This window comes from Mustela nivalis, assembly GCF_964662115.1.
Source record: "Mustela nivalis genome assembly, chromosome: 12".
NCBI classification, from domain to species: Eukaryota; Metazoa; Chordata; class Mammalia; order Carnivora; family Mustelidae; genus Mustela; species Mustela nivalis.
In genome coordinates, this window is record NC_139031.1 from 93648954 (window position 1) to 93671207 (window position 22254).

General features: G+C 43.7%; 1 protein-coding gene across 4 annotated transcripts in view; it reads left to right on the forward strand.

Moving 5' to 3' along the window:
• The window catches only part of VWC2 (von Willebrand factor C domain containing 2), a 97661-nt gene extending 75901 nt beyond the window's left edge, over nt 1-21760 (forward strand). For 3 of the 4 annotated variants that reach the window (XM_082692837.1, XM_082692839.1, XM_082692838.1), the window contains exon 4: nt 21238-21760. In XM_082692837.1, the coding sequence (XP_082548963.1) occupies nt 21238-21389 (152 nt within the window). In that variant the 3' untranslated portion in view covers nt 21390-21760. The remainder of the gene's footprint in view (nt 1-21237) is intronic. The other variant, XR_014301091.1, reaches the window with a different exon arrangement.
• Nucleotides 21761-22254: the final 494 nt, after the last annotated feature.

Below are 22254 nucleotides of genomic sequence, written 5' to 3' on the forward strand. Positions count from 1 at the left end.
CAGATGGACTACCCGTAGCTACCACCTGTCCCTCGGATCTCAGAACTTACTGATCTCGAAACTGAGGGTTTGTATCCTTTGACCAGCATCCCCTGATGTCCCCAGCTGCAGCCCCCGGTGAGCACGGCGCTGCTGTTTCGGTCGGTTTGACGTCTTGAGATTCCAATATAAGCGACAGTGCGCGGTATCTGCATTCCCGTGTCTGGCTTATTTCTCGGAGCATAATAGCCTCCAGGTACATCCAGGTGGTCGAAAATGGCAGGATTTCCACTTAAGGCTGAGTTATATTTAATTGTAGAAAAGCCACATTTTCTTCATCCGTTGATCCGACAACAAACATTTCGATTGTTTCTGTATCTTGACTGTGGTGAATGATGCTGCAGTGGACACGAGGTGCAGAACCCTTGAGACGGTGATTTTATTTCCTTTGCGTGATCACGGGATCCTATGGTCGTCCTGCTTTAAATTGTTCGGGAACCTCCGTACCATTTTCCACAGTGGCCACACCCGTTTACATTCTGGCCCACAGTGGAGAAGAGTTCCCTTTAATCTTTCCTTTTTAAAAATCACTTTCCTTTTTTGTTTGTTTGGTTTAACCATGGCCATCTTAACAGGTGTGAGGTGGCATCTCACTGGGGTTGTGATTTGCATTTCCCTGATGATGAGTGATGTGGAGCATCTTTTCACGTACCTGCCTTCCTTAGACAAATGCCTGTTCAGGCCCCTTCCAGTTTTTTATTTGGGTGATTTGTTTGTGTGTTTTTGCTGTCGAGTCCCATATGTTCCTCACGCATCTCAGATACTGACCCTTATTGGGTTATATGCTTTGCGACTGCCTCTTCCATTCTGTAGGTTGCCTTTCATTTTGTTGATTATTTCCTTTACTCTGTAGAAGCTTCTTAACTTGATATGGTCCCACTTGTTTTTGTTTTCGTTTTTGTTTTCTGAGCTTTTAATGTCCCATCCAAGAAATCCATGTCAAGGAGATTTTTCTCTAAGTTTCCTTTTAGGAGTTTTATGGCTTCAGGTTTTATGTTTAATGAAGTCTTTAATCCACTTTGAGTTGATTTTTGTGTATGGTGTAAGGTAGGGGTTCTTCCCTTTGTATGTGGAAATCAGTTCTCCAAGCTGTTTGTTGAAGAGATTTTCCTTCCCCACTCTGTGCTCCTGGCACTTTGTGGAAGAGTAAGTCTCACATACATACGCCTGCCTATCCATATCTCATATCTATATATCTATATCTATTAATAAAATCCTTCTAAAAAGAATGAACAAATATATATTTTTAAAGATTTTATTTATTTATTTGACAGACAGAGATCACAAGTAGGCAGAGAGAGGTGGGGAAACAGGCTCCCTGCTGAGCCCGATGTGGGACTCGACCCCAGGACCCTGAGATCATGACCTGAGTCGAAGGCATAGACTTAACCCACTGAGCCACAAGAATGAACAAATGCCCCAAGAATGAACAAATACTAAAATAAAAATGTTTATCATTTGGTATAGTCAATCTTGACTTAATTGAGTAAAGTTTTGCTATTCTTTGTTTAAACTTGTCCTGAAAATAAATTATATTTTTATATCAGTTTCCATGCCTGAGAGCAAACGAAAACAGCTTCTCAATAAGCAACAAAGTGCCATCTGCTTGCTTAACTGTGGTGCACAGAAGGTTTTTTTTTTCTGTTTAAAAAATTTTTAACACAGAAAATGATTGTGCATAAATATTTAAGAATAGATTTACATGTGCCATAACACTTAATAAACTGGAGATACAATTAATATTCATTCTGTTCTTCTATTAATTTAACAGAAAACAGAACGAAGGGAGAGGCCCTCTCTTCCTCACAGGGAACTCGTCCAATATCTGCAAGTAGGAGGAGGAACGTAGCTTGCTGGATATTTCTCTCCATTCTGTAAGGCCTGTCCCCTAGCCCCACCTCATCTCATAATGTTTGCACATATGTTACAGCAATAAAAAGCCAGTGAGGAAAACATTGTTCTTTCACAGCAATAAGCCACCACTGTCTTCATTTCAGTGTTCTCTTCTATTCTTTTTCCAAGTACATCATGTTCAGACTTCCACTATAATGGTTGGATACAACAGTGTAGCTGGGGAGGGAGAGTGACAGACAGACAGACAGACGTGTGAATTCCCCACCCCTAGGTTTCAGTTGGGGAGATAAATGTGGGACCCTTCTTGAAATGCCTATTCCAGAAGCATGGAGAAAACTATCTAAAGGAATCTGATTATTCTAATTTCCAAAAGGGAATTAAGGCAATTTTTAAGCAAGATTTATGTACTTTTCTCGTCTAAATTCTCCTGAGACTTGTCCTCTCTGAAGCAGTAGCCCACCCAAAGCTGAGTCATCCCCATCACTGGGCCTGTAGGAGAGATGAGGGCTCCTCTCACCCCTCCCCCACCACTCTGTCACCGGGGGTGTCTCTCCCCCAGTCTGTCCTCCGAGACTGAGAACCCAAGACAAGATCAGAAACCAAAACTCAGGGGCACCTGGGTGGCTCCATGGGCTAATGACTCTGTTCATGCTCAGGTCATGAACTCAGGGTCCTGGGATCGAGCCCCACATTGGGCTCCCTGCTCAGTGGGGAGTCTGCTTCCTCCTCCCTCTGCCTGCCTCTCTGCCTACTTGTCATTTCTGTAGGCAAATAAATAAATAAATTTCTGTCAAATAAATAAATAAAATCTTAAAAAAAGAAAAAAAGAAACCAAAACTCAGGAAGAGACTTCTTTGACCAAATCAATGAAAGTACAACCTCCAACGAGTCAAATAAAGACAAAGATGCGAAGAATTAACCTACAAAATGAGGGGGACGTAAAGAGGATATAATAGTGGTGGGGCTGAGTTTACAATATTAAAGAATCCATTGTACACGTGTAAGGTTTAATGCATAATTAATAAAACATGAAAGTCTCAAAGATGGGAAGTATTTTGGGGTTTACTAAAAATGCTGCAAAAGAAGTGGAACGTTGCAATGGTCTTAAAAGCTTAGAAGAAATTGAAATGATTGTTAAATAATTTAGTTTCAGGAGTGTTTACGTGGTGACATTTTGAAAGCTTTCAAGGAGCAGATAATATGTCTCTAGCTCAAGAGGTGTCCGGGTGGCTCAGCCGGTTAAGTGTCTGACTCTTGGTTTCTGCTCAGGTCATGATCTTATAAAAGGAGAGAAAGTTTCTAATGCACTTCATAAGATTAGGATGATTCTGCCACAACCAAATTTGAAAAAAATAGCTCTGTAGGAAAGCTACAGAAAAATCCCACTTACTAATATGGATAGGACAGTAAATTAAATATAAGCAAAGCACATCCTAAAGGGTAATCATTCTAGAAATGATAGGATTGGCTCTAAAAACACTTTTAAATACAAGAAATGTCTGTTTCAATTCAAGCTTAAAGAGTGAGATGCCAAGAGACACTTCTGAGACTGAAAACCTGTTCGAATACCATTTTTTTTTCTTATTTATTTCTTTTTAGTGTAACAGAATTCATTGTTTTTGCACCACACCCAGTGCTCCATGCAATCTGTGCCCTCTATAATACCCACCACCTGGTACCCCAACCTCCCACCCCCCGCCCTTTCAAAACCCTCAGATTGTTTTTGGAGTCCATAGTCTCTCATGGTTCACCTTCCCTTCCAATTTCCCTCAACTCCCTTCTCCTAACTCCCCATGTCCTCCATGCTATTTGTTATGCTCCACAAATAAGTGAAACCATATGATAATTGACTCTCTCTGCTTGACTTATTTCACTCAGCATAATCTCCTCCAGTTCCGTCCGTGTTGCTACAAAAGTTGAGTATTCATCCTTTCTGATGGAGACATAATACTCCATAGTGTATATGGACCACATCTTCCTTATCCATTCTTCCATTGAAGGGCATCTTTGTTTCTTCCTTAGTTTGGCAACTGTGGCCATTTCGAACACCATTTTATCTGGAAATTCTTCTACCAAGTCTAGGAAGACATGAAACCTGTGTGGCAGTTACATTACTGGGAGCGAAAAGGATCATTTTCCATTAGCTTTCAATTATTCAGTTAAACAGCCTAAAATAAAGTACTGGGCAGCTAACATGCTTCATGATGGGGTTCAGTCATTTCTCCCAGCAAACGACACAACGTGGAATTTTGCGTAACAGCCAAGAAAAGTGACAGTGGAGGAGAGACACTGGTTCCCAGCGTGAGGAAGTTCAGGGACGACCAGAGGCCCCTTGGGTGTCGTGTAGACAGGTGGAGAGGTCAGGCGAGCGAAGCTGGGGAGCTGCGGGGAAGGGAGAACCCGGGGGCTGGGGGCTCGTTGGGGTCTGAGGCCACCAGGCTGGGTGAAAGCCAAGTGCACCCTGGCCGCCACCACGCAGCCCCGGAAGAGGGGACCCTGGCAAACTGCGCTTGCATTCTGTTTACTGAGATCGTCTGTGGGGCTCTGAGTCCTTTTCAGTAAAAGCCCTTGAATATTCAGACACAAAGAATATTCATATCAGAAGGGGTTGCTTCTCCATATCAGCACGACCTCTACAATGATAATGTCTCCGGGTGGCTGTAAACCCTCAGTTAAAATGTCTCCTGGTGTGGAGGCTTTGACCTCAAAGGGATTTTTCCTCATGTATTTCATAAGTATGCTCTTCGATATATGTACAGCCTAATTTTAGATTTTATTTTTCTGACAAAATGTTCATATTCATTCTTTAGGTAATATGATGAGTCATGTCCTATAGGAATGGCCCCCTCTTTGAAATTCATCTTTCTGTTCAGATTTTCTGATCGTTGGTCTACACTTCTGCTCCTTGCAGGCCACACTTTCGGTTGCTTCCTTCAGCTTCCCTGTTCATGGAAAACCATCAGCTTGTTCCTTACCTCACCATCGCAGAACCCCATGAGACTTTGCTGCTTCCTATCTCATGGATCCTTTTTTAGTTTTGTGTTTTTTCTTGGCTTTCAACCCGTGTGTTTTGCTTTTATTCTTTGGTGTCTTTTAAATGTATCTTATGTAGGTTCCTGTTGGAGTTTCTTGAACATTCTGAGAGGGCGTGAGGCAGAGTCTGTCTCCGGGTGGTCTGTGTGGCCCCCTTGCTTGTGGGCCCCAGAAGGCTGAACTTCCTCTGTGTCTTTGGCAGATTCTGCCTTGACTCCTGATTGACTTTTAGGAGGGATTTAACAGGATGTTCCTTTGGTATCTAATTCACTGTTTTCTTGTGTGTGTAGGTTTTATTCTTCCATAAAATGGCATGAGCTAGGTAGAGGGACTTGACCCTTCCTGTCCGTAGCTGTGGTTCAGTGGGTCACCGAACGTTCTAAGTTTAGTTCTTGCTCAGATAAGTTTAGGTATTGGGCTCTAAAGGTGTTATTCTAGTACGTTCTATTCTACTAGAAATATAAGGGTTTTCCCACCCTCTTTTGTAACTTGCTGGTCAGGTTTGGTCATGTCCCTCAGCCCTTGTGGGTCCTCTGTGCAAAGGGGTTGCTGCAAATGCTGGGCCCTGGGAGGCCTGCCGTAGTGGGAGCTGCGTTCCAGCAAGCCCCAGCCCCAGGGGTGCAGAGGCTGAGCCCTGACACCTGTGTGGTAGGGGGGAGGCCCGGCGGGAGTGTACACACAGACCAGGCACTGCCTGTGGCCATCAGAGTGGGCCCTGCTGAGGACACCAGACGTCCATGGCAAATCTCTTCCAGTTCCAGTGGTACAGCCCTCGTTTTGGGGTGACACGGGCTCACTTCATGATGACCTCAGATGTGTTTGTCTCCCATGGCCCGGAAAAGGACCATTTCCTGGACTGCCCCCACGTCCATGGGGTTTGCAGGATGCCATATAGAGTCCGTGTTGAAGGCTGGCCTGATGACATGGCACTGGACAGAGCTGGGTGCCGTGAGAAGAGTCAGGTGGTGATGCTGGTGTTTTCCCACGTGCTTGAGGGGTCTGTGCCCTGTGTGTGGGGACAGCGGGAAGTTTTGCACAACAAGAGGAGAGGGCCAGCAGTCAAGACGGACAGACAAAGGAGGATGCCCCAGGTGCAGGGACCCAAGGCTGACAGAATGAGCGAACAAGGAGGCGGCTACAGGAGAGTGGCCTGGGCAGAACTCTGGGGCACACAGGGATCTCTCTGCATTCCCTCCTTGGTCCCCTTCTCTTCAGAGCTTCCACAGGTGGCTTTCCAAGGTGACCAGTACACTTTTGTTGGAGGGAAAAGTGCATATTGGAAAAGACTGGCAGGCCTAATTAACATGGCTTTTAAATTTCCCATTTGAATTCCAGAAGCCTTTGTTGGTCCTCAGCAACAGCACAGATGTGTCCCCGTATGTCACCGTCATTCACACTTGCGGTTTTAAAACAGGGAGGCCATCTGGCACGGTAGAAGGCATCCAAAAGTTCAAGAGACAAAGACACATTTTGCAAAAGAAAGTCTAATATCTAATCTCACCTCAACTGTTTTGGTATTTCTAGGCTTCCATCCTCCCATCTGTAGGTCAGGGAGGTCTGAACACGATGCCCAGTTCCAGATCTGATATTTTACATCCTAAACCTCAACCTTCCCATCTTCCCATCTTAACACCCACGCCTTTCCCATGGGAACATACGGAGGCAAGACAAAGAGAGGGTATGAAGAACCACATACGTGTGTGGTGTTGATTATCCTACTAATGGTAGGGCAGGTATATTTGCTACAAACTTGGAAATTGTGTTCCCATATACATTATATTTTTACTTAAGCACATAGAGCACACATGAAAACTTGTACTTAATTTGCTAATGACTTAATAGCAGGAGGGCAAAAGAGCTTGCTTAAAACCAGGGACGTGGGGCACCTGTGAAGCATCTGCCTTAAGCTCAGGTCATGACCCCAGGAACCTAGGATCGAGCCACACATCGGGCTCCCTGCTCAGCGGGGAGTCTGCTTCTCCCTCTGCCTGATGCTCCCCTTGCTTGTCCACATGCTCGCGTTCTCTCTCTCTCCTTCTCTCACACACACACAAATAAATAAATAAAATATAAAAAAGAAAAGAAAACACGGACGTATATGGTTCCTGCAGAAAGGAATGCACACAGGAGATTGCTAAGTTAGACTAACATGCTGTTTCATGGTTGACAATAAATCAGTGCATCCCCCATGGTTTATATGACGTTAGCATCTTCACGATGTCTACAGGTGATCATCCCACCTTACAGGGCTACCTAGGGTCTGTTCCTCACTTGAGAACGGTCAGTCCAATAGATTTTGACAACAAAATTATAAGCCCATGCTCTCCTCTCAGCCAGGACGAAATAGGGTGGAAAATAGGGTGGATGAAGAGAAGCCCATTTAAGGTCACGCTAAGGGCAGGATAGCGTAGACCCACATTTAAACCCAAGACAAACACACAAAATGGTTTGGAGACATCGGGGAGCAAGTGCCCTCAGTCTTCCTGGGACAGCGGTGCTGGGTCAGATGTCCCACTGAAAGCCAGAGCCTGGGCTTTGGGCTGAGCTGTGGGATGGAAGATGATGTTGGGGCAGCCAGGGCAGCTGGGAACTGAGAGGGAAGCTCTGCTGGAGAAGAGGGAGCCACCAGGAAGTGAGGCTGAAATTCTTCATGGAACTTCCCTTCCACGCACTCACAGGCTCTGAGGCCGTTCACGTGCAGGGCAAGGCCCGCAGAGCCCAAGGAGTAAGCAGTGCGGTGGCTGGGACTGGAGTAGAGATCTCTCTGGGAATTGCTGTGCTTAGGACAGAGATGACATCCCGGGGCCTTCCGAGTCAAAGAGACCCTAGTAAACATCCTGGGCTTTCAACCGAGATTGCCCCAGGAGTGTGGGGAGACGGTCGGACCCACCCCAACAAAGCCAGCAGTCTACTCTCAGCTGGGTCCAGTACTCCTCACGTCCCCTACTATCTTGCCAAAGGCATCATCCCAGCCTTACAGTTCTGCCTTCATATTTCCTAAAAAACAGCCAGGCAGGCCAAGAAATAAGACCAGATGACCCAAACCAAGAGAAACACAAAATAGAAAATAATAAATATACACACAGGTATCAAGATATGGTAAATACCACACAGGTTTGTTTTTTTGCTTTTTGTTTTGTTCCTTGTTTTTTGTTTTTGTTTTTCTTAAAACTCTGTTAAGATGCTCAAGGAACACAGAAGAGCTGGAGAATTTCCCAGAGAACTGGACTGCACTGAGAAAGTCATAAAACTGACAAATGCAGGAAGAAATCCAGGATTCTGGGGAAGGGTTTGCCCAAGAGCTGAGGTGGAGCAGAGAGCAGGGTCATGATCTAGAAAGCGTGTCTGTGGAAAATAGGTGAGGCAGCCCAAGAAACAAGAGGAAAATGGGAGGAACGTAATGGATTTCTAGAAAGACAGAAGGTCTGATGCAGGACTGACCAAGCTGCAGAAGCAATAAAGAAAGGGACAGAATGGAATGGGAATGAACCTGAAGAGGCGTTGGCCCAGGAAGTCCAACCAGAGTCACAAGTCGCCGAAACCCGAAGCAGGAAATAAAACAGAGAAATCTTCAGCAAGACGGAGACTAAAAACACGGAAAACCAGAGGACACAAAAGTCTCAAGAGTGAGCAGAAGGACGGCAGGCTATCTTCGGGGGAACAAAGCCCCGTCCAGGCCGGCTGTCAGCAAGGATGCTGGAGAAGTCTAGGAGCACAGCATCACCCTTCGGAAGTGAAGGTTCCATTTCCAGTCCTTCGGGAAACACTACAGAAGAGGAAAGCAGAGAGTATCTTTTGCCAGCAGACGTGAGCTACTGAAGTGGCTCCAAGGAGCGTGTCAGGCAGCAGGAAAAGGAACAAGCTCAGAGAAGAGATCAAAAGGAATAAAAGTGCTTGATTAATCCACAAGAAGACAGCAGAGGGAGAAGAGGCAATGAAAACAGCTGGGACAAATAGAAAATAAATCCCAAGACCATAGATTGAAGCCCAAATGTATTCAGCATTGCATCAAATAAAAATAAAGCAAGTGTGACTAAAAGATTAAGAGTTTCGCGCAGAGCCTTTCTAACTCCAGATTTTTCTTTCAAGAGATACTTTAACAATACGGTCAAAAAAAAAATGTTGAAAATAAATACGGGTCAAGACAGACCCTGTAATGTAGCCAACGGGAGCATCTGATACATGATATCAGATAATTTAGATTTTACAGCAAGAAGTATCCCTAGAGACCAATAAAACGTGAACATGCCACTGATCTAAATATACATGTACCTAATGGCATAGCTTTAAATAGGTTAAAAAATTGAGATAACTGAAAAGAGAGACAAGAATCCTGTAATTATAATAGGGAATTTTATTCACAGACATGTGTCAGAAACAGGACCCATCCGCGTATGTGAAGACTTCTTACAAATAAATAAAATCTGGACAACCCAATGGAAAATAAAGACAAAAGACTTGGATGTCACACTGTGAAAGGGAACATCGAAATCATTAGTGATCAGGGAAATGCAAATTAAAACCACCATCTAGAGGTGCCTGGGTGGCTCAGTCTGTTAAGAGTGGGTGGGACTCGGTTTCGGTTCAGGTCATGATCTCACCGTCCTGAGATAGAGCCCCTCCAGGGCACCAGGCTGCGCGAGAAGCCTGCTTCAGATTCTCCCTCTCTCCCTCTCTCACCTTCCCTCTCCCTGCTCATACTCTCTCTCCCTTCCCTGAAAACAATAAAGAAATAAATATTTTAAAAAATTTTAAGAAACACAATCCAATATTTTGACACATGCACTTGATCTGATAAAATATAATAAAAACTAACAATGTCAGGTGTGGCCAGGGACTTGAATGAACTAAAATTATCACATACTAACTCTGGGGGACTAAAGTGTTATAGTCGCTTTGAGAAAACGTGTATGCATGGGTTTCTACTAGGGCTGAAAGGTCACATACCCCCATGTGACCCGAGTGCCCCACTCTGGTGGAGGGAGCACAGACTAGAATCAAGTCTAAGAATGTATGTAGCAGCTTGTATCCCCTACAGCTCAGATAGTACTCTAGCCCTCCTCTCAGAAATCTGGAAGTCAGACATCTATCAATAATAGGAAGGATAGACAGATTGTAGAATATTCAGAAAATGGAACACGAATGAGCTAAAAGACGCATGATGGCGGGAGCGTCACATGAGGGTTCTATTCCTAGGAAGTGCAGACACGTGTGGCCCTATGAGGTCTGTGGCTCGCTGGGGCCGGGGCACAGGGGGATGCTCAGGTCGCAGTCCTGTCCCCATCCTCAGTTTGTGTGGCAGGTTCATGGGTGTGTTGACTGGGGAAAAATTCACCCAGCTTACAACTGAATATTTGTACATTTTTTCTGGAAAATAAAATGATTGCATTAAAAATGCCCCAGTAACAAGGTGTACGGCGTGCTTGAATTAGGAAACATTTCGGGGGCTGTGGGATGGCCCTGCGCACCGGCTTACCTGCTGGAGAGCTGGCCTGTGCTGCCCCCCTGTCTACCTGTGGGCTCTGTGGTGCTGTGCAGGGCGTGGCAGTGGGGGCGGGGGAGACGTCTCCTCCCTGCACTTATTCTTACTGCTTCCCTAATCAGACACCGCTCTGCGGAATAAAAATGCCCCTCAGGATAGGAGTGACCATTTGTGCACAAAGGCCTCCATGGTCAGCTGAGTTCTGAGCAGTCTGCACGCGTGAGCCCGTCCTCCAAGGCTCTCAGCGCAGATCCGACAGTGAAGACACCCATTGGGTCTGCAGGGCACAGACCCCACGAGGCCTGCCCCGGGTGATTTGACAGTGGGGACTTCTTCCCAACTGCAGGCCTTTCACCATGTGTCAGAACTTTGGGAAATGCTTCTTTCAGGTCTCATTACTTAACTAAGACGTTTTTGGAGATTGTGTCACTTAAAAAGGAAGGACTTTTTTTGGCTTCTTGAATTTCAGTGCATGCTTGGGGTCAGAGAGTAAACTGCACCAGTTCGGAAGGATGGGGTAAGATGACCCAGGATTACCTACTCCTAAGTTCCAGGAATCGGAAGAAGGGGGTTCTCCCAGGAAGCTGAAGGGAACATCAGCTCCCAGGACTGGAAAGGTGGGACATTGCGACCTCATCTGCTCACTTCCGGAGCTGTCCAGAGGACAGTATATTCCTCCGGCAGAGGCAGCTTTCTTACAAAAAGGTCTGTTTTACAGAAATCAAACCTATTTCCTTTCCGTGCACAATTTAGTGCCATTTTAAATTTATCCTTATTTTAATTGTCCTGCTGCTGCTTCCTGGTTAAACGATGATCTTGTACTAGATCCTTCCCTGAAGAACATGTGTGCACATGGACACGTATGCACACACATATGAACATGTACTTGGTTACTTCATTTGACTTGGCTGGGAGATGAGAATGCACATTAGGAAAACAGTATTTCCTTTCTGAGACCAGTGCCCTGCAAGGCACCATATCTGCCAGGTGCACGACAAGGAAATTGAAACCATCGTTTTCCCTGTAAATACCAGCAGGGGGATTTCGTATTCAGAAGTCAGATTTATGGGTAGGAAATGTGACTTACAATAGGGTAGAGAGAACACCGTTGTTTCAAGTCAAGGAACTGGTGTTCAAGTTCGGCATACTTGGAAATTATTCTTATATTAATGTCATGGTTCCCAGGGAGCGAATGCCTGTAATCTGGTACCTCAGATAACATGAGCTGCCCTGAGCCAGTGCTGGCCCCGCTGGGCACCTACACCATGTGGATTTCTGCTCCAGCTCCCTGTCATTCTCGGGAGCAGGGCTGTGCCTCAGCGTTTAGTCTTTGATGGAAGAGAAGGCGATACGCCTCCAGGCACCTGCGTAGCTGCGCCTTCATTAACACCAGGTCGTCTTGCTGCGTACCATTGCTTGTAAACATTCAAGCACATCAGCAACTTGTCCATCAGCCTGGACGTGTTAGTTTCACTGAGCTAGGTCAATTCATGACTTAATTCTAGAACTGCAACCCGACTGTACCTGTACTGTAACTGTAACCATAACTCAGTAATAAACTGAGCTCCATCCCAGACCCTGGGATCATGGCTCCTGCCCGCCGGGACGCCCCATCAGGGAAAGCACCCGTCATGGCCACGGAGGTTGTCACTGTGGACGGAGTTTCCGGTGGAGACGCGGGAGTTTCCGGTGGAGGCGCGGGAGTTTCCGGTGGAGGCGCGGGAGTTTCCGGTGGAGACGCGGGAGTTTCCGGTGGAGACGCGGGAGTTTCCGGTGGAGACGCACGCAGGAGCAGCCAGGGCAGTGGCTCATGACAAAAGTCCCAGCAGGTGCCTCTGGACTTGGAATCTGTAAGCTCAGCCTCATGCCCTGAGCTGAGTACACACTAAGAGGACACACCTGTCATGGGCTACTTGTGTAGGTGACCAAGGCAGAACAGGGAACTGGACCCAAAAGGTACCTCGGGAGACGCAGTGTGGAGGACCCTGCTGGGAGGAGAGACGCTCCTTGCCGTGGTCGGCCGCGGTGGTCAGACCTCCGTTCGCCACGCTCGGACTGCTACAAGCTCTTCCGATGCCGTGCCTCAGGCTCGTCCAGCCGCAGCCAGGTCCTGACGGTACAGATGACGGCTTCCATCCGCAATGCGAGCCCTCTGCCCTGACACCAGGTTAGCACAGAGAAGTTTGATGTAGCCGTGCCTGCCCGCTGTCCCCTGGAACAACTGTCCCAGAGGCAAGAAAAGCCTTCTATACTGTGTTCATTTCGGAATCGGCCGTCTTTAGCCGGAGGGTCCTCTGCGAACAACCGGGCCCGATGAACATAACGTGTTGTAGCCGTAATTGATTAGGAGTCGTGAGACTTGACTGATAGTTGTTCTAAGTCTCATTTTCCATATTTGTAAAATTGTTCTCTATGCCTCCTGTTTCTGCTAAAGTAGCATATAAATATGAAAGTTAAATAGTATAATCAGATTAATTAATAAAGATTAAAACCTATTTCTATCCCCATATTTACTAATGAAGTAAACTGTCTGGAATTTTATTTGTAGCTAAATGGCTAAAGTAGCCAGAATCTACTTTTATACATTAGGATTCTCTTCAATAATTTATCTTTTAGTTTTACCAACTTTTACCAACTTAGCATAAGCAGAAGTGGGTGGGTTTTTGTTTGTTTTCCCCTCAAGATTCTTAGTAGTTCTTGAGTTATAAGTCTGTAAGACTGTTTCATGAAAAGGGAAAATACAGCCCATCCACACCTGTGAGATGACAGTTAATGCAGTACGGGAGGGGAAATGGATGAAACCGAATGCTGACATTACAAAAGAGGAAAATTCTCAGATCAATTAAGTCACCACTTCAAGAAACCAGAAAAAGAAAACCAGAGAAAGAAAAGCCAAATAAACCGAAAGTAGCAGCAAGATGAGAATAGTAAAGATAAGAAAAAAGTCAATAAAATTGAAAACAGAAGATCACTAGAGAAATGTCAATGAACAAAAAAATTGGTTCTTTGAAAAGATCCATGAAGTTGATAAACATCTAGCAAAATGAAGGACTTTAGTGGGGGGAGAAGGTGAAATTTACTAACAACAGGAATATAACAAGATACACCACACTACACCCAACAGAAATGAAAGGAGGGACAAAGAAATACTGTCAGCAGCTCCACATGCATGAATTTCACAACCAGAGGATAAGTGCCAATTCTTTGAAAAATAAAAACAACGCCAACTCATCCAAATGGGAAATAGATAATTTATATGAAAACTATTAGGGAAATTGAATTCATAATTTTAAAACTTCCCTAAAAACCCTAATGGTTTCACTGGGGAATAATACCAAGTATTTAAAGAATTAATATGACCTCAATGCAATGTCTTCCAACAACAGAGGAGGATGGAACTCTTTCCAACCCATTCTATGAAGCCGGTGTTATTCTGATACCAAAACCAGGTAAAGACAAGAGAAAAACAAATAGCATGGAGGACAAGGGGAGTTAGAGAGGAGAAGGGAGTTGGGGGAAATTAGAAGGGGAGGTGAACCATGAAAGACTATGGACTCTGAAAAACAATCTGAGGGGTTTGAAGTGGCAGGGGGTGGAATGTTGGGGGAACCAGGTGGTGAGTATTAGAGAGGGCATGGATTGCATGGAGCACTGGGTGTGGTGCAAAAACAAGGAATACTGTTATGCTGAAAAAAAAAAAAAAGGCAAGAGAAAAAGACTTTTTTTTAACTACAAATCAATATCCTGCATAAATAAAAACAAAATTTCTTACTACAATATTAACAAACAAAATACACCAATATACAAAAAGAATTTTATGCTGTGACCAAGTTGGGATTTATTTAAGGCATGCAAAATTTGTTTAGTCTTCAAAAATCAGTCATTGTGGTTTCCAGTTCATCAGAGAAGTAAGGTCACAGGGCAAACTGCTCCCGCTAAAACTGGAGACACAGACAGATACAGAGAAGCCAACTTAGCAGAGCAGGAACCTCCATGGGAACCAGTGATGGGCTAAAAAAACCTAAATTATAGTTGATGAAGACCCAACTTGTAATTGACAAGTTGCTGGAGGTTCAGTTGCTTGGTGAGTCTGAGAGTCAAAAACTCCAACGGGACCTAGTCATGGAGGATTCCACTAATTTTGTGAGCTTTGATGTCTTAGGGAAGGGAGAAGGAGGAAATACCCATTTTGAAGTTGTTCAGAGCATTCTTTTCCCTCAGGAGAAACTATTTGACAGTCTAACTGACCTGGGGTACAGGACATAGCCAACCCTATCTCGCCCTAGCCTTCCACATGGGAAAAGGGAAGCACCCAATTCCAGCCCAATCTAGCCATCCTGGACAGCCAAAGTGGATGTAGGGATAAGAAGCATTTGTGAGGTTCACAGTCCAGAGTCAATGGCTTGGGAAAAAACTGAGATGGAGTCATAGTCTGGAGAATGCTTCCTCTCCCCCACACCTTACCACCATGCTACTACACTTTTATTCACAGTGCTTTCTTTTATCCAATATATTATGTCTTTAACTATCAAAATTTTTTTTAAAAATTATAAGGCATACTAAAAGGCCATAAAGATGAGACAAGCAAGTATCAGAACCAGAGTCAGATAATGTCATGTTGGAATTCTCAAACCAGGATTTTATTTTTACTCTTTTTCAATATTGATTTATTTAGAAGAGAGGTGGTGGGGAAGGGCAGAGGGAAACTAAGAGGGAGGGAAGCAGACTCCCTGATGAGCATGGAGCCCAATGTGGGGCTCGATCTCATGAGTGCAAGATCATGGCCTGAGCTGAAACCAAGATTTGGCCACTTTACTGACTGAGCCATCCAGGTGCCCTTCAAACCAGGATTTTAAAATAACTATGATTAATGGGGCGCCTGGGTAGCTCAGTGGGTCAAGTCTCTACCTTTGGCTCAGGTCATGATTCCAAGGTCCTGGGATCGAGCCCTGCATAGGGCTCTCTGCTCAGCAGAAGGCCTGCTTCTGCTTCTCTTCCACTCTCTCTGCCTGCCTCTCTGCCTACTTGTGATCTCTCTCTGTCAAATAACAAATAATTAAAAAGTAACTATGATTAATATGTTAAATGTTCTAATGGAAATAGACAACAAACAAGAATGGATGGGTAAGTTGAGTGATGGAAGCTCTAAGAAAAACCAAAAATAAATTTCAGAATGCTATAGAAATATCAAAAGCACTGACATAAATAAAGAATGCCTTTGCTGGCTGATCAGCAAACTATCCAAGAACCATGGAACAGCTGCAGAAGGTATAATGTATGCATAATGGAAATCCCAGAAGGGGGGGATACATAAAAAAGAACAGAAGCAATATTTGAGTTAGTAACTGAGAATTCCCCCCCAAATTAATCTTATACACACCAACCTATGGATCTAGGAAGCTCAAGAACTCCATGCAGAATAAGTGCCCCAAAAAACCCCAAAACAAACAAACAAAAAAACCCAAAACAACAACAACAATAAAAAAAAAAAAACCCTACACCTAGGCATAGCATAGTCAAACTTCAGAAAATTAGAGATAAGGAAAGACTCTTAAGAGAAACAGAGAAGAAACAGAGGCCAAAGCACCTCACCCATAGAGGAGCAAATAAAGGGATCACATCCAACTTGTCTTTGGAAACCACTGAAGCAAGTAGTGTATATTAAAATATTTCATATTGAAAGAATTCTATACCCTACAAAAATATCCTGAAAAGTGAAAGAGAAATAAAGACTTTATCAGACTAACAAAAATTAAGGGAGCTTTCTGCCAGTGGACCTCCCTTGCAAGAAATGTTAAGAGAAGCTCTTTAGAGAGAGAGAGAAGGTGAGATGCAGGCACTTGGATCTATGTAAAGGAAGAGCGTCAGAGAATGAATAAGGAAAGGTAGGAAAAAAACTTATTTTTCTTAATCTTTTTTTTTTTTTTAAGAGAGAGTGAGCGTGTGCATGCAGTGGGGAGGGACAGAAGGAGAGGGAGAGAGAATCTTAAGCAGGCCCCATGACCAGCATCGAGCCCAACTTGGGGCTGGACATAGCGCTTAATCTCATGACCCTGAGATTATGATCTGAGCTAAAGTCAAGAGTTGGACACTTATCTGACTGAGCCACCCAGATGCCCCTTATTTTTCTCAACCTTCAGTGATCTAACAGATAATAATTCATTCAAAATGAAACTATTAACCATAGATCCAGTTACATATGCTGATACATAGTTGGATAGATACCTTTAGTTATGCTTATGAATAAGTGAAATTAATAATAATATAGCTGCAATAGCTGGGAGGGAGGGGTTGGGATTATTTGTTATTTGTCATTATTCACACTATTCTTGAAGCTCAATAGTGTTATTTGAAAGTGGGCTTGGATTAGTTAAAAAAAAAAGTGCAACATATGTTTAAGAAGGAGAGAAAATCTGATCCTATAAAGTGCTAAGTTAAATCAGAAAAGGCAGAAAGAGAAGGAAATAAAAATAAGAACAAAGAATAAAAGCAACAAGTAGAAAAGAGTAAAAAATATGGTAGCTAGAAATACAATTATATCAATGATCACTTTATTTGTTTCATAGATTTTTTTTTAATTTTAGAGAGAGGGTGCATTAGTGTGCACAAGTCGGGGGAGGAGAAGAGGGAGAGAATCTTCAAGCAGACTCCCCCCTGAGCATGGAACCTGACATGGGGCTCAGTCTCATGACCCTGAGATCATGACTGGAGCCCAAACCAAGAGTTGGATCCTGAACTGACTGAGCCACATAGGCAACTCTCAATAATCACTCCAAATGTTAGTGGCCTAAGAGACAGAAGTAGAACAGATCAGAAAGTAAGATCCAGCTATATATATATGTATTGTCTATGAGAAACCCATTTTAAATATAAAACATATATATATTAAAAGTAAGTGGATGGAGAAAAATAAAGCATTCTAATGCTAACAAAAAGAAAGCAGAAGTAGCTGTATTTTTTTAAAAGATTTTATTATTTATTTGATAGACAGAGATCACAAGCAGGCAGAGAGGCAGGCAGAGAGAGAGGAAGGGAAGCAGGCTCTCCACCGAGCAGAGAGCCCGATGTGGGGCTCGATCCCAGGACCCTGGGATCATGACCTGAGCCGAAGGCAGAGGCTTTAACCCACTGAGCCACCCAGGTGCCCCCAGAAGTAGCTGTATTAATTTGAGTAGACTTCAAAGCAAAGAAGGATATCCAAGATAAAGGAGGTAATTACATAATGATAAATGGGTCAGTTCTCCAAGAAGATATAATAACCCTCAACATGTATTCTTCAACAACAGAATTTCAGAGTACAAGAGGCAAAAACTGATGGAACTGCAAGAAGAAACACATGAATTCACTATTACAGTGGGAGACTTCAACATCTCTTATTGGAAATGGACAGATCCAGGAGGCAAAAAATGAGTAAGGACGTAGTTGAACACAGTACCGTCAATCAACTGAATATAGTTGATATTTATTGGCTACTTTACCCAAGAATGGCACAATACACATTCTTCTCAAGTTCTCATGGCATATTTACCAAGATGGAGCTCAACCTGGGCCATAAAACACACTGTGTCACATGTAAACGAACAGAAGTCATACAGTGTCTGCTCTCTGTCCACAGTGGAATTAAATCAGAAATCAATAAGAGAAAGATATCTGAAAAATCCGCAGATACTTGGAGGGGCACAACAGCCTTCCAAAAAAACACACAAATCAAAAAAGGAGTCTCAAGAGAAATTTTAAACATTTAAAAAATTTTTAAACTTTTTGAACTTCATTAAAATGAAAACACAATGATCAGAATTTGTAGGATGCAGCAAAAGTGGGGATTGGAGGGATACTTAAGGCATTGAATGTCTATATTAGAAAATAAGAAAGTACTGAAATCAATTTGAACTCCCATCTAAGAAACATTGAAAGAGAAAAGCAAATTAAATCCAAAGGAAGCAGAAGAAAAAATAATAATAAAAATTTGAGCAGAAATAAATTCCATTCAAAATGAGAAACAGAGGGGCACCTGATCTCTCTCTCTGTCAAATAAATAAATAAAATCATTTTTTTTTAAAAATGAGAAACAAAGTCAAACAGACCAAGAGTTGGTTCTTTGAAAAAAAAAAAAATCAATAGAATTGAGACGCCTCTAGCCAGGCTAACTAGGGGAAGAAGAGAGAGGACACAAACCACTAATACCATGAAATAGGGGACATCACTCCAGATCCTACAGACGTTAGAAGGGTAACAGGGGAATACTAAGAACAATTCTGTGCCTACATGTTTGACAACCCACATGAAATGACAGTCATTGGTATTGGCAAAAGAATATATAACCAGCTCAATAAACAGAATTGAGAACCCAAATATAAGTCCAAATACATAGAGTGACCTGATCTTGAAGTAAACACAGTATCATGAAGAAAAGATGATCTTTTTAACAAATGGTGGTAGAATAATTAGGCATCCACATGCATAAACATATAACCATATGGCATTTGCCTTTTTCTGAATGACTTATTTCCCTTAGCGTAATACTTTCTAGGTCCATCCATGTCGTTACAAGTGGCAAGATTTCATTCTTTCTTATGGCTGAATAATATTCCAGTGCATATATATTCCACACCTTCTTTGTCCATTCACCTATCAATGGACTTTTAGGTTGCTTCCATAGCTTGGTGATTGTAAATTATGTTGCTACAACATGGGGGTGCAGGCACCCTTTCAAGTTGGTAAATACCCAGTAGCAGGACTGTTGGCTTATATAATATTTCTATTTTTCATTTTTTGAGGAACTTCCATACTGTATTCCACTGGGGCTGCCCCTGGTTGCATTCCCACCGACAGTGCATGAGGGTTTACACCTCTCTACATCTCCACCAGCACTTGTTATTTCTTGTTTTTTGTTTGTTTATTGTTGGTTTGTTTTTTTGTTTTTCGTTTTTTTCCATTCTGACAGGTGTGAGGCGATAGCTCATTGTGGTTTTGATTTGGATTTCCCTGATGATGAGTGATGTGGAGCCCCTTTGCATGTGTCTGTTGGCCATTCAAACGCCTTCTTTGGAAAAGTGTCTATCCGGGTCCCTCTGCCTAGATTCTGTAAAAGAGGCTATTAAAGCTCAAAACAATGAAATTACTTAGTCCAAGATCACATAACTATTAAGCAGAGGTATCCCATTTGAATCCAGATTTTTCTGGAGAGGAGATCTGTAAGGACCTACACCCACAAGTACAGGATTTCTGGACAGTTGTGTCTTCTAAGTGTGTCTTCTGTGTGAAGAGCACACTGAGAGATATTAGGGAAAATTAGAAGGAGATTGTGTCCTTAGATTAAACTCTGCAAAAGAAACAAACAGAAATAAAGAAACATGCTAAAGACAGCTAGAGGGACTGTAGATTTCACAGGTGTTTCACATGCCACAGTGTGGACAAAGTGGGTCCTGCCCGGAGCAGCTGCCAGGCCACTGTTAGGCTCTCACCTCAGACAGAGAGCTGAGGAAGCCATCCTGGGGCACAGAGGTCGGGAGGAGCCCCAAGTGGGTTGTGCGGGAATGTGCAGAGATGGAGGATCTCACGTTGACCGACTGAGTGGGTGAGGGTCTGTATTTAAAATACTGTAATTCACCAAAACTGACAGAGGAGAGGATCTTGACCACACCTGGTAAGGCTGGATATACAGAACCAGCGCTCGAGAGAGAAGAGCGGAGCCGCAATTTGGATTCATCCTCAGATGGATGATTGTGAATGCTTCGAGGTCTCCAGTGGAGAAAAAATAAGTCAAGGGCTGAATCCTAGGGCTGTGTCTGAGTAGGAAGGGCCAGGGGCAAGAAGAAGCCAGAGCCCTGGCAGGGAGAAGGAGCTGTGTATACTGGGGTACAGGTTCCAGAGGATGACATCGACCCCTTGGCTAATGTGAAAAGCAGAATTATAAGAGCCAGTTTTTATCCTGGAGCTTGTTTGGATTAGTTTGTTTAAAAAAAAAAAAAAACTTGCAGGCGAATGTTTCTCATCTCTTTTATGGCTGTGAACATCACAATTAAACATATTTTGGTAGTGAGCATGTTATCAAAGACTACAGATGCAGAGAAGGGAGAATGAGACTGACTCAGTGTTGAAGTTCAAAGCTGGGGGTGGGGTGCCTTATTTAGGCCCCAGTAAGTACTCATGTGTCCATTTTACAGGGAGCTCGGAGGTAGAGCAGATCTGGAAGCCTGTGGAATGTACAGGCCTGGTCCAGTGCTAAATGGTGCTTTCCGAAGGGGATCCCAGACCAGCAGTGGCAGCAGCACGTAGCACGTGGGAACATGTCACCAAAGCTTGTTCTCCAGCCCCATCCCACACCGAATGAATCAGAACTGCGGGGTTAGGACCAGCAGCCAGTGTTTGAAGAGCCCCCTGGGGACCTATGTCCAAACACCGGCTCTGAGAGATGCAGCAGTTACACGGGGCTTACTATAACTCCAGGAAGTTTGCTTATTTAAACTTCCTCCTGTAAAGGTGCCATGAAGAATAAGGCTGGTTGTTTTTGAAAGTCACAGTTAATTAGCTTTTTACTGTGATTCCTTAGAATTAATTAAATTAAATGATTGCAGATTGGACTTCTGTAGAAGGCCCCCGAATGGAACAGTTAGTGAAAATCACAGTATGGCCTCTCATAAAAAATGGAAATAACATCAGTTTCATTTCAGGACAAACGTGGGAGTGCTTCGTATCATTTAAGTTGTCACTTTGCCACCGTCATTCATAGGAGAGGGAATAAAACACATCCTGTAAAGCTGGCTACCTAATGAAATGCATTACGTATTCATGCACACTGCTAATATAAATGTTCTTCTGCGTTGCAGGCCCAAACTGCTTTGCGGAGACGGCGGTCATCCCAGCTGGGAGAGAAGTCAAGACGGACGAGTGCACCATCTGTCACTGCACTTACGAGGAGGGCACATGGAGGATCGAGAGACAGGCCATGTGCACGAGGCACGAGTGCCGGCAGATGTAGACCCGGGACCGCAAACAAAAACATAAACAAAAAAAAAGTTTTTCTAGAACATTTTACTGATGGGAACATTCTAGATGATGACTCTGGGGAATAGCATTCAACAGGAGAAGACTTTTTGATGAGGACGATGGAACATGGTTGGTACTTTTGCGTTTCTTGCTAACAGTTACTGCAAAAGAAGGAAATGGGTGTGTTTCCAAACGTCCACAAGAACTTTGGGAATAAACCCTCTCTCTAAATAAATGTGCTATTTTCACAGTAAGTACACCGAAGTACACTATTCTATATTAAATGTATTTCTATAATCCCTCTATTAGAGAGCTTATATAAATGTTTTCTATAGATACAGATTAAAAATGCCGTGTTGTCAACCGTGCTCACTGTGTACCTGCATATCGTCTTCAGTTCCCGATTCTCTCATGTGAGCTTTTAAGTGGTGGCTGGCTTCTGCTTCACACCTTGGAACAGTGTGCCCATCGATGGACCTTATGGTCCTTATGGAAAATGAAATCCTGCCCCCCGTCCCGTTCTGTCTCGTTACAGAAACAGACCCCGTGTCTGTCCTTACAAGATCCGGTCTCCTTTGCACAAACATGCTTCCTACTCGTGATGACTCCCTGCTTTGCTCACCTCCGTTCTCAGTCATTTGGGAGAGGAAGGTACAAAGTTAACCGACACGCACTTTTTCTGTGTAGTCAAGGCTCCCGTGTTGGGGACCAGAGATGAACACAAGCATAGGGCTCATTCTCACGCACATTACTTTCTCTTGCGGGCATGCCTTCAATCATCTCGTAAGCCAAGCAATGGCGCAGGATGGACAGTTTGCCTTACCGTCCTACCAGGCTGAAGCACACAGTGAAATAGG